Source organism: Nicotiana attenuata, chromosome 9, assembly GCF_001879085.1.
Source record: "Nicotiana attenuata strain UT chromosome 9, NIATTr2, whole genome shotgun sequence".
Taxonomy (NCBI): domain Eukaryota; kingdom Viridiplantae; phylum Streptophyta; class Magnoliopsida; order Solanales; family Solanaceae; genus Nicotiana; species Nicotiana attenuata.
This window is the reverse complement of record NC_031997.1, coordinates 17,291,619-17,304,831: the sequence shown is the minus strand read 5'-3', so window position 1 is coordinate 17,304,831 and position 13,213 is coordinate 17,291,619. Positions and strand designations below refer to the sequence as shown.

Sequence of the window (13,213 nt, the reverse complement as noted above, 5' to 3'; positions counted from 1 at the left end):
TCACTGATAAATAATACACACGCTGCTCTCAGTTTACTCATTATTCTATATTGTTCTTGCTGCTTGATCTCGAGACTGTTCCGAATCGAGGTCGATTTGTTTTATCGTCTAATTCATTTACTTAATTCATTATTTACCAATTGGTATTGGATTATATCACGTATCTTTAAAACCTGTTACTCAAATTTTAGGGTAAACAGTTATCTTAATCTTAAGAGCTTAATGTTAACTTATATTCAGTAGGGTAACAGTGTAAGGATTTTAATTATGTACGGTTTGATTTTTATCATATCAAGTCGTAACTGTATAGTGAATATAAATTTATGCTTTTTCACTATAAGTGAATAAATTTGCATTTACCTAATACTCAGCGTGAACAAGCTACAAAATTGTGATATTATCACGTATTGCTCCAACAATTTAATAAATTTTTCCAGGCCATGGGGAAGTACTGCAACCTTGATTATAGGACCTTCTAGTATATATAAAGCCATTTGATTAGGGCTTTAGCCATAATGAAATGTCCTTAATTCAATTAATTGCAAACTGCTACAACGTCATTTTTCAAATGTAGCTAAGCCAGAAAGTCAAAGACCAACCACTCTATCCAAATTAATGGAGGCACAAGATTTTCCATTATGATTAATTGAAACTGTGTGACAGATAAAGTATGAAATTATCATGTTGGAAAAACAAATCGATCATATATAATTTTCCCTTTTTTCCCCACTATATATAACCCTCAAGGTGAAAAAAGATAATTTTCCCTTTTTTCCCCACTATATATAACCCTCAAGGTGAAAAAAGATAAAGTATGGCTGATCAATATTCATAGGTTATCCCAACAAAATAAAAAAGTTGACGTCTCACGACACAACTAACCATCTATACAATGGGATAAGGTGAAACTTGGATATTTATTTGTAATCAATTCCCCATTTTTTTAAAAGGTGTCAAGCCATGAAATACAATATACCGTCAGTAACCTTACGTATTAATAATTTAGATGCGGGAGAATTACACAAACCTCTCACGAGGTTTCTATTTCTAATATATATACATCCCCTATAGTCTTATTTTTATTTTTTCTGGATCATTTAAATATTTCACATACATATATTCTTTCGTGTTCTTTGAAACACAAGTATAATGTAATCCTCAAATGGACAAGTTTTTCTATGACAAACTAGCTTAATTTATGTAAAACTTCTATCCTTGCATGCATTGAATTTTAATTGTTTTATGCCTACCGACTTATCTAAAATATATTCCCACATAAATAATGATGGATATAATAAAATAAAACCGAATTCCTTAAATAAAATGATTATTTTTCCCCTAATCCCTTTTAAGCTTTCCTTCTTTTAACTTTTTAGAAAATTTTAGTCTTATTTCTGTGTTTATTTTGAATTTCCTTTTAAGGAGTATTTGTAGAAGCTGAATAGAGGAAAATATGGATATATCTACGATCCAATAAAATATAAGAATATACTAACTACACAAAAGAAAAACATTAGCACGTAAAGGCAGCTTTGTCCATTTGTAGGTTATAATATGATTTTGCTACTTTAAATATGAAATAATGCTGATTGTGTAATCTTGAAACCATTAGCAATATACGTTTTTAAGAGTCGAAATATCGAGGAAAATTTGTGAGATTCTTTCTACAATATAAGAAGTTCAACACATATTAAATATGTTTTAATTCTTAAAAAAAATGTTAAACTATTCTCTTATCTGAACATATATATTGGAACAACAGCAGTATAAATTAACAAAAATACAATGTAATATTAATATAACTTGGTGCTGAAATTGTTTGTAGAAGTTGGAAAGAAAATGAAGTTAGCGTCATATCTGTTTTTGCTTCAAGTATTTGATAAGCCAGCGAAGCTTTCACGCATGCATATGCTTTAAGTTTTTTTTTTTTTTTTTTTTTTTTTTTTTTTTTTGTTTGCGTTAAGCTAAACAAAAGAAGATCCCATCAAAACTGAATCTGAATCAAATAACCAAAAAAGAAAAAAGAAAAAAAGAAGAGAAATTGTGTAAAAAAACAAAAATAACACCAATTTTGTGTAAATAAATATATAAATTAATGGAATGTTACAAGAAAAGTAAAGGAGAAATTGTCGGACCAAAGATCAAATTTTCCTTAAAGAATTGTGTGGAGTGAGTTGTTACTCCTGCAAAAGCCTCCATCCCTCACTTTTCACTTTTTAGCAGCTTTTAAAATTTTAAATCAATTAATTAACAGCATTAGCATGTTCCTAAAATTATGCTTTTCACTTGAAGTAGCTTTAAAAACCTTATATAAATATGATTTACAGTAATCAAAACTAGAACGTTAGGATATGAACCTACCATATTTGTAGATTTTATATGACTACAATTTCTTCTTCCACTTCTAATTAAAGCCCTCTTAGAAATTTGAAAAAACGCGTTTTTACAATTGGAAAATAAAAAAGTAAAATTTTATTTTCATAATAAAAGAGAATACGAACTAATTACTTCGATCGTTATTCTTAAGAACTTGCAGCTGTTAAATCTTGTATGAATTAAAACATTTAGCTATAAAAAAAAAATTCTATTTAAGTGAATTCTTTGTATCTACTATCACTCAAACAAATGCTAAAATTCTCCAAGAATCAAGCTTCCAAGTTGATTTAGCAAAACAAAGAATAATTTTCACTCGAGAAAATCTTTGTTCTTTGTGTTAAAAATTAAACAAATATACGAAGTATCATTAATGAAAATGCAAAGAATAAAGAGAAGATCTGGTTTGCTTCTGCCACATAAAAAGAGGTTCTCATAATCTCATAAGATTTTAATTTTGACTAAATTAATGAAAACAAATTATAAAAATATGGAATGAGACCCAAGAAAGAACATTTTTAAGATCCCAAGCAAAGGATATATTAGTCCAAAAATTAAGTATCCCCATTCTTGGTCATGAGTATACAAGAGTTGTATTACCCTATAAAGTGGCGACAATATCTCAACAAATAAAATCTTTTTTAAAGAAATCAAATATCATTACTTCCTTTTATGTTACAACATTTATTACTCCATTTCACAACGTCATTTTTTTTTAACCCCACCACCCCTTAAACCCCCCCCCCCCCACACCAACTAGCAACTTATCACCATTACAAGAATACATATGTATGTAATTTGTACTCCTATATCCTAAGCTTATACATATGTTATACACAGTATCTAGTTGAACCTATGTTCAAAGGTGCAATTTTTTACAGATTGTCACATTGGGTCATTGACACAGTACCAACTAGAGGATAAAGAGTGTGAGAGCAAGAAAGGAAATGGGGTGAGAGAAAATGAAGCAGCTGAGTTGGTTTTGACAATCACAGCTGCTAATCAGGCTTCTGGTATTCATTCAGATTTCTGTGTTCTTGGGTAACTTTCTGAATTTGGTTTTGTTTTAAAGATCCAATTTTCTTGCTTGTTTATTGAGGATCATTTGTTCCTCTTTATTGGGTCAGTGTTCTTGATGTGAACACTGCTTTGTGTTTTGATGTTGTAGGTACCAATGACACTTTTTAAAACAGTTTTTGCTTCCAGATTTTGTTCTTCTGGTTTGTTTTGTTAATTCAAATCATAGAAAGATTAATTTTTGTGTGGTTTTACTCGTGCCCATTTGCTCAAAATAAGTGATTTTCATGTTGGGGTTTGTAAATCTTGTCAATTAGGAGTCTACTTACCAGAAAAAAAGAATCTTGGTAATTAAGAGTTAATGAAAATTTCTCCATTTTCATTTTGCTACTTGACAAGTCTATTTATGAAGCCTTAATCAGAATTTGGGGTTGCTTAGAAGTTAGAACGTTCCCCTTCTTGTATGAATTTGATATATCTTGTCAATTGGTGAATTGTGATTTGTGGGAACATACTGTCAAATTATGATGTGCATAATAGTTAATCTTTATGAGATATAATTGTCTAACAAATTGATAAATTTTTCATATTTTTGAGATATATCTGGCTTATAGCGCAGTTTGTAACGTATGAGACCTGATTCTCAGTCATTTCTTCCCTTCCTTCTCCTTTTCAGGTTGCTTTTAGTGTACAGGCATTGAAACTTTTAAGTTGAAAAGTAACTGTTGCTGCATCTCTGGTTTGTTCTTGGCAGATCCCAGAGGCACAGAACAGGTATTTTGCAATGATGTATTAACTTCAATGCCCATTTCACATGATTTTCATTCCTAGGCCTTGATCCTTTGGTTTTCTCTGCTTTCTTCTTAATCTGTTCTCTTTTCCTGTAGGGGCTTGGTAGTTAAGCAATTTAAGGTTTGATACTGGCCTGGGATCCATAATTTCTATTACTTGGTATAGATTCCAAGGATAAATCCAGTAGTTTTCTTGTTCTTTGCTGGAGTCATGGCAACCTTGAAACATTCGGACTCCAGGCGCAAGTATTCTTGGTGGTGGGATAGTCATATCCCAAAGAACTCAAAATGGCTTCAAGAGAATCTTACTGGTGAGTACCTCTGTACTTGGCTCTACTTTTGTTTTTGTTCTCCTTGCCCTTGCAGAAATTGCTTAGTTCTTAATATTTTTATGCGCTCATTTTTCTCGGAAGAAATAGATTTCTACTGTCCTTAATTATGTCTCCTATGTTTTGTCTATTTGGTGTTGTGATTTTTATTTGGATCACAAAAAAGTAATGTCTATGCAATACAGGATGGTTACACTTGAATAGAATATGATAGTTGGATTTGATACCATCTGCTTCATGCATTTATTTTTTGAGAAGGAAAAAATATATCATCAAAGCATCAACGAGAAACAAATGTATTTTTTCCACATAGTGCTTACCATGATTTTATTATATTGTGGTAAAAGGTTTCATGCACGCTCAGATCATACTTTTCAAATGCTTTTCCTTGTGTCTCGCTTTATGCCTTTACCATAAGAATCTGTACTTAACAATGTGGCCATTGTGGGGCATATGTATATGATGTGTACATGTAGCTTATGCTTGGGAATTGGTTAACTGCAATTTTTTTGAGTTTTTCAAATTGAGAGGTTTTTCACCAGAGTATTTAAAATGTATTTCATTGTTCCATTGCCTTCTCTACTATAGGTTATTTTTGCACAAAATTCTTGGAGTGTCTACATAACTTATCTTTCTGCTCAAAAACAAGACTAACATTCGGGGACTTGCCTTGAATCTATGTTCAAGCTAGTCTTCATGTTACCGTCCCTCTTTCCCGAGGCCGATTTTTTTTGGTAAGGGGTGATATGTGCTGCCTTCTAAACTTTTCACAAACTAAAATCTTTTCTTTTATGTTTATTGGTAATGGCAATGGCTTGTGAAACTAAATAGGGGCTTTTCCTTTTTTGATTGAATAGCCCATTCTCATGATCTTTAGAAAATAGGTAGGCAAACCTATATGTCCTTAGTAGCAGTGGCAGAGAAGAAGGACCGATTTCATTCAACATTTGATTCACAAAATTTACAATATCTTCATTTTGTTAAAGAGTATGAATTTCTGATATCTTTAAATATTAGTTTTGCCTCCCAAACTTTTGCAGAATTTGTCTTTACTGTTTCCCTATAGATTGGCGCTCCAGTCTTTTCAAATCCCACTGCCTCCCTCTCTTGTGTATGTAACACAGTATGTGTACCCTTGCCTAGTGCCAGTGCCTGTGTAAGAGAGCCTTGCCTTTTTATTCCCGTATAATATACATGTATCCTGTACTGGAAGTATTCATTAATACCCAACTCTTAGTGGAAATATATGCAAAAACACTTCAATTGGCACCATGCTTGCTAACCTCAACTAACTCCTGTATTTCACTCAACCTAGCATATTTAATATATCCATTTATTAACCAACTACATGTGCATTATGTGCATATACTATGGGAAAAGATATCTAAGCAGTTGTAAAAGCTTGTGGAATAATGCTGTGGCATTTTGTCTCCTCCCCTCATTTAACAAAAGCTTCTGCTTGTTTAACAGGAAAAGTATGTATTAATTCTTTATAATAGATTTTCTCATCCAATATGAGGAATTAAACCTATTTTATTTTCGCAGAAATGGATTCTAAAGTGAAGGCAATGATTAAGCTCATCGAAGAAGATGCTGATTCATTTGCAAGAAGGGCTGAAATGTACTACAAGAAAAGGCCTGAGCTAATGAAATTAGTTGAGGAGTTTTACAGGGCATACCGAGCATTAGCTGAAAGATATGACCATGTAACGGGCGAGCTTAAGCAGGCCCAAAAGACCATGTCAGAGGCATTTCCCAATGAAGTACCCTTTCTTCTTGAAGATTCGCCAGTGAGATTTTCCTCACAGGAGGCAGAGCCACATACTCCTGAAGGGTTGCGTCCTACTCATGCTTTGCCCGATACAGGTGACTTGAATCAGCATGCAGTGGGGTTACTGCTATCAAGAATGCATGCTGTACAGAAGAGTGGAGATTCTGATAAGGGAACAAGTGAGTGGGGTCTAAAACAATTGTGTGAGATGCTTGGGGCTGGAGAAGAAATGCTAAAGAATTCAAAGTTCCTTGAGGGAACATTGAAAAAAGGTTTGGACTGCAATTCAGAGGAAAAAGTACAAAGTTTGCATTCTCAAGTATCTGACTTATCCATTGAGAATCAAAACCTCAAGGCCAAAGTTGTTGCCGAGTCAGAGCGTGCAGGTCAAGCTGAAGGGGAAATTCAAATGCTGAAAGAGGCCCTAGCTGGTGTGGAGGCGGAAAAAGAAACTACATTCCTGCAATATCAGCAATGCCTGGAAAAGTTGTCTGCTGTAGAGAGGGATCTCAGTACTGCACAGAAGGACTCCTTTAAGTTCAATGAACGGGCTAGTGAAGCTGGAAATGAAGTTCAGAAGTTGAGGGAATCCCTTATCAAACTGGAGGCTGAAAGAGATGCTGCTTTGAGCAAACACAAGGAGTATCTGGAACGGATATCTAGTTTGGAAGATAAGGCTTCTCAAGCACTTGAAGACACAAAAGGAGTAAATGAGCGAGCAATTAAGGCAGAAGCCGAAACTCAGCATCTGAGGAATGAGATCTGTAAATTAGAGTCTGAAAAAGACTCTTGCTTTCATCAGTATAAACAATGCCTGGAAAAGATTTCTGAACTGGAGAAAAAACTCTTGGCGTCTCAGGAAGAATCCAGACTTCTTAGTGAGAAAGCTGATAGAGCTGAAAGTGAGATCAAAAAACTGAAAAGGCTGGTTATGGAGCTAACAGAGGAGAAAGAAGCCTCAGTCCGTGAGTATAAAAACTGTCTGGAAAAAATATCCAAACTTGAGCATGAACTGTTATGTGCACAAGAGGATGTAAAACGCCTTAATGGTGAGCTTTCGGCGGGCGCTGCTAGGCTTAGAAATGCTGAAGAGAAGTGTGTTCTGCTTGAGACATCAAATCAGTCATTGCACACTGAGGCAGATAGCTTGGCGAAGAAGATAACTATGAAAGATGAAGAGCTTTCTCAGAAACAAAGGGAGCTGGAGAAACTTCAAAGTGATTTGCAATATGAGCACTTAAGACATGCACAAATTGAAGCCACACTTTTGGCTTTGCAAAATTTGCACTCTAAATCTCAAGAGGAGCAGAGAGCTCTGGCCTTGGAGTTCAAAAATGGCCTTCAACTGTTGAAGGACATGGAAACAAGCAAAAATAGTCTGGAAGATGAACTTCGGAGAGTGAAGGATGAAAACCAAAGCTTGAGTGAACTGAAATTGTCCTCAACCATCTCGTTTGAGAATCTGGAAAATGAAATCCTTAGCCTGAGGAAGATGAAAATGAGACTTGAAGAGGAGGTTGCAGAACAAGTGGGACTTAATAACAACCTTCAGCAAGACATTTCATGTTTGAAGGAGGAAATCAAGGGCCTAAACAGGAGCTACCAGGCTTTGGTGGAGCAAGTGAAGGGTGCAGGTTTAAATCCTGAGTGTATTGAGTCTTCAATAAAGAGCTTGCAGGAAGAAAGCTCAGAGCTGAGAATAATGTCTGAGAAGGACAAACTAGAGAAAGAAGTCCTTCACAAAAAGCTGGAGGATATGGATGAACTTCTGAGAAAGAAGGCTGTTTTGGAGAGTTCCCTGTTTGATGTGAATGGCGAGTTGCAGGGATCGCAGGAAAAGGTGAAAGCGCTGCAAGAGTCTTGCCAAATTCTCGATGGAGAAAAATCGATCCTCGTTGCTGAGAAATCCGCTTTGCTAACTCAGTTGCAAATTATAACTGAGAGCATGCAGAAACTCCTAGAAAAAAATGCTGTTCTTGAGAACTCTCTTTTTGGTGCAAAAGTTGAACTTGAAGGTCTCAGGGAAAAATCCAAGGGTTTAGAAGAAATCTGCCAATTGCTGAAGAATGAGAAGTCCAATCTTCTTGCTGAAAGAGGTAGCCTAGCTCTTCAGTTGGAAAGCGTTGAACGGAGACTAGAATACATGGAATCAAGATTTACAGGATTGGAAGAAAAATATGCTTGCCTGGAGAAGGACAAAAAAGCAACTAGCTTAGAAGTAGAAGAACTGAGAGCTGCAGTTGGAATGGAGAAACAAGAAAGGGCCAAATTTTCTCATCAGAGTGAGACCCGATTAATTAGTATGGAGAACCATATTCATCTCCTACAAGAAGAAAGTAAGTGGAGGAAGAAAGAATTTGAAGAGGAGCTCGACAGAGCTGTGAAAGCCCAGTGTGAAATTTTCATCCTGCAGAAATTCATACAAGACATGGAAGAAAAGAATTATACTTTGTTGGTTGAGTGTCAGAAACATGTTGAGGCGTCCAAATTGGCTGACCAGCTGATTGCAGAGTTAGAGAATGAGAGCCTCGAGCAGCAGGTCGAAGCAGAGCTTTTGCTAGACGAAATTGAAAGGCTGAGACTGGGGATATATCAAGTTTTTAAGGCCCTTGACACTGAATCTTATTTTGTATCTGAAGATAAGGTCGAAAATGAACAAAGTTTTCTGCGTCATATCTTGGGCAATATAGAGGATCTAAAATGTTCGCTCGTAGAATGCGAGGATGATAAGCAGCAGGTGTTGGTTGAAAACTCTGTTCTCCTAACTCTACTTTCACAGCTGAAATCAGAGGCCCTGGAACTTGAGTCGGCGAAGAAATCTGTAGAGGAGGAGTTCAATGTCATGGAGGAGAAGCTTGTCACAGCGCAGAAAGACAATCATGAACTCCTAGAGATGAATGCAAAGTTGGGACTTGAAGTGAGCAGGGGCAGTCAACTAACGGCTGTACTTGATGCAGAGGTTGGGAGTCTGTCCATCAAGCATGGTCAGTTGCAGACAGCTTATCTTGAGTTAAAAAAGAAATACTCCCAAGTTCTTGAGGACAACAGAACTTTGTTGCAAACAATCACAGAGATCAGGGAGGAGAAATGGATGGTGGAGCAGGAAAATGATACCGTTTTACTCGATAGTATAGCTCTTAGCAATCTCTCAACAGTTTTGATGAGTATTGGTAGTGAGAAAACTGCCGAGCTGAAGTCAGTATGTGAAGATATGCACAATCTTTATGGTGTAATTAGTGACTTTGATAAGGAGGTGGGCATATTGAAGGAGAAGCTGGAAATGAAGGAAACTGAAAACTTACTCCTCAAGGAATCAGTTCAAAGACTAGAAGAGGAGCTCCATGAAGTCAGGGAATCTAACTGTCATTTGAAGTTGGAACTTTCAACTGGAAAAGAATTATTTGATAAGCAAGAAGCAGGGCTCTTGGAAGCCAAACAGAAGCTTATAACATCTGAGAATTTGAACTCAGAATTGTGTACGACTCTCGATGCACTAAAAACTGACCGTCAAGAATCCATGCAGACAAATGAAATTCTAGAAAAGAAGATAGTTGAAATATCAAATACAAATACTACTCAAAGCCAAGAAATTGAAGTCCTTCGGGAAGTGAATATGAACTTGGTAGCTGAATTGGGTAAGTTGCATGAAGAAATCGAAGAGCAACGAATGCGAGAAGAATATTTGAGTTCGGAGCTCCAAGAGAAGAACTATGAATTTGAACTATGGGAGGCAGAGGCAGCAACCTTCTATTTTGATCTCCAGATCTCCTCTGTTCGCGAAGTACTACTGGAAAACAAAATGAATGAGTTGACTGAGGTGTGCGAGAGACTCGAGGATAAAAATGCTTCCAAAGATTTGGAGATTGAACAGATGAAAGGAAGAATTAATTCGATGCAGAGTGAAATTGGAGAACTGAAGTCACAGTTACATGCTCATGCTCCTGTAATTGCTTCTCTGAGGGATGACGTTGTTTCACTTGAGCATAATGCTCTTCTCCTCATGAAAGTTAATCTAGCTGGCTCTCAGGAATCAAAGGTAATAAACTTTCTCATATGTAAGCAATTTTATTCTTTTATTCTAGTATTTACTACAGCTAACAATATATCTATATTTGGGTTTGATTGGAATTCTGGTCTTTCTGTACATGACCGACCGTTGCCTTAAAACATCAGTTAGTGATTTGATTGCTCAAAGATTTCCTCCATATGTAATTCAAAATATACTTATAATGTATCTCTCCTCTACTTCCTAATACAATTCTTGGCCAAGAGTTTCTTTTAAAATTCTTGAATGAGGATTGTAAATCTTTTATGAGCTAGTTCCAGTGAAGAGTTTCTATCATGATTTCTCGTGTCTTAGGGCTAAAACATTTTTATATTTTCTGAGAGTCAAAAGTTTATAGCCTGCAATAAATTGTCAAAGGATATCTAGTTGAATAAACATTCCTTTAACAAATTGTATTATATTGCGGAGTTGTCTTGTGGGTACATTGAAAACTATCTTGTTTTGAAAATTTAATGAAGTGCTCCAGAATATATACAGCATCAGCATTTCCCAAGTTCTCAACCCTGTTCTTAAGTTTAAATCTGAGAATGTAGCGATGAGCTCTAACTTTTGCTGAAATTTGTTCTTGCTGCTTGCATTTGCAGTGTGTTGAAGTTGAGGTTCATACAGATCAATTTAGCTCCAACAAGCTGACAGATGGTCAACCCATCATGCCAAAAGGTGTTCTTGATTTGCAGGAGTTGAGGACTAGGATTAGATCAGTTGAGAAAGTAGTTGAAGATATGAACAAGCCTATTTTGCATCAACCATTACACATCAAGGCTGTCCGAGATAGTACTGCTAGTGAAATTGAGGTATTAAAATCTCAGCACACTCCGGATCGAGAGAAACACGAGCTTGCAGGAAGGAGGGGTCACCAGAATGAGCATGGTGATGACCGTAATCGACGTAAAGCAAAACCAAAGTCTTTTGAAGTAAAAAATGGGACGCTAATGAAAGATATACCACTTGATCATGTCTCTGATAGCTCACCGGAAAGAATTAGAAGAGCTACTTCTGCGGCAGAGAGCGTGGATGATCAGATGCTTGAGCTGTGGGAAACTGCAGAAGGCAGCAGCCTCAGTCGTAGCATGAGGGATTTTAAGAAACGGGCAAATCATCCAACAGAGGGGCCTACCTCGAACAATCAATTAAGAAATTTGGATTGGAGGGGCAAACATCCACCTACAGAGTCAGAAGTGGAGAAGGAGTTGGGTGTTGACAAGTTAGAGTTATCAATGAACTCGTCTGAGGCAAATCAAGAAATGAACAAGAAGATTCTCCAGCGACTTGCTTCTGATGCAGAGAAATTGATGAGTCTTCAGATGACTGTTGATAACCTGAGAAGAAAGATGGAGTCGAATAGAAAGGCCAGAAAGCCCAAAAATGTCGATTTTGAAACAGTTAAGGAGCAGCTACAAGAAGTTGAGGAGACGGTCGTACAGCTGGTGAATTTGAATAGCCAATTGATGAAGGGTACAGAGGAAAGTAGCTCATATTCTACAGGAAGTGCTTCAGCAGACTCGAAAGAGGTGATGAATATCCGTCAGAAGAGAGTTTCAGAACAGGCAAGAAAGGGGTCTGAGAAGATTGGACGGTTGCAGCTAGAGATTCAGAAAATTCAGTACATTTTGCTGAAACTGGACGACGAAAAGAAAAGTAAAGCTAGGAGCAGATTTTCCAGGAGCAACACAGGGATCATACTGAAGAACTTCATCCATATCGGGAGGAGGAACAGTGAGAAGAAAAAGAAGGCTCATCTTTGTTGCTTTAGACCTTCCAGTAGCGGCAGCAGCAGTAACAGCAACATCAGATATCGCGTCTAATGGTTCTAACCTTACTATTCTGTTGGGAGGATCATTTCTTCTGTGTCAGAGAGAAACTGATCCTTGTTTAGTTTTAGAAGAACCTTTAATAATTTAGAATGGACCTAATTCCAAAATAAGCTTGGTCATGGATACTATTTTGATTATTCAGACTTTTAACTGTAATGAATTCTAGCAGTGCTTTATGATTTGTAATTCTTATGTTTGTGAAATTCTCTAGGGTATTATCAGTCTAATATAGGTGTTGTATGGAGCCACTATGCTTCAGCTTGTTCATGTAGATTTCTGCTAAATCCATATTATGCAAGCCTATTAACTCCGGTATATGCTATCAACTTTTCCCTTTGTCATGGTTTCTAAGTATGAATATTAGTACATTTATAGTGTGAAAAAGAACTTACAAGCATAATTAGCTCTGTTATAGGAGGTAATTAGTCTATTTGCATAAAAGAAAAACATTGAACACTACCCAGTGGTATTAGTAAGTCACATGAAACCAGCAATATTCAACTTTTTCTTTTTAATAAGGCAAATGGTAGCTATCCGCGAACAGAGTCAAATTGTAAGAGTACAAAAGCAGTAAGAAAACTGAATCATTGATAGAAGGCTAAAAGGAGCAAAGTTCCTTGTGATCTTACTCACCTCTTAATCGTTTACACACTGTTTAATTGAAAAGTCAATATATTTTACAACGAAAATTAACCTCCAGCAACAAGAAGTAAGAACTCGCAGTCACCCCACGGTCTAGAATGTTAAGAAAATTCTTGAAAGGAACCTTATGTTGTGATACAAAAACTCTTGGGCCACAAGACAATACACTGTGAGTGGGATAATTGAAAATTGAAAATGGAGAACGGAAACGCTGAATCATTTACACACAGCTGAAGTAACTAATCTGATTGCATAATATCAGGATCTAGTAGGAGCTTGCTGTAGGGGAACTCATTTTTGAGAGGGTTGTGACTCAAGTGTTACAGCACCTACTTATCTCTAAAAGCAAGGTACTTACTTAATGGTTCTATACTACTACCAAATAGGTCCGTCAATTGCATTAGCATGCA

The 13,213-nt window shown here is 36.3% G+C and overlaps 1 protein-coding gene across 1 annotated transcript; it reads left to right on the top strand.

Annotated features, from left to right (window-relative positions):
* Positions 3,173–12,476, top strand: LOC109232119 (protein NETWORKED 1A-like). The gene is made up of 5 exons (XM_019397787.1): positions 3,173–3,414; positions 4,067–4,164; positions 4,278–4,492; positions 6,056–10,317; positions 10,932–12,476. Exons 3-5 carry the CDS (start codon positions 4,393–4,395, stop codon positions 12,150–12,152), a joined length of 5,583 nt encoding a protein of 1,860 aa, XP_019253332.1. The 5' UTR covers positions 3,173–3,414; positions 4,067–4,164; positions 4,278–4,392; the 3' UTR covers positions 12,153–12,476.

Bases quoted from the DNA above. Each gene is read 5' to 3' on its own strand.
- LOC109232119 (XM_019397787.1), top strand. From the start codon at position 4,393: ATGGCAACCTTGAAACATTCGGACTCCAGGCGCAAGTATTCTTGGTGG. The intron at 4,493-6,055 runs GTGAGTACCTCT...TTATTTTCGCAG, and splicing joins GCTTCAAGAGAATCTTACTG to AAATGGATTCTAAAGTGAAG. The intron at 10,318-10,931 runs GTAATAAACTTT...TTGCATTTGCAG, and splicing joins CTGGCTCTCAGGAATCAAAG to TGTGTTGAAGTTGAGGTTCA.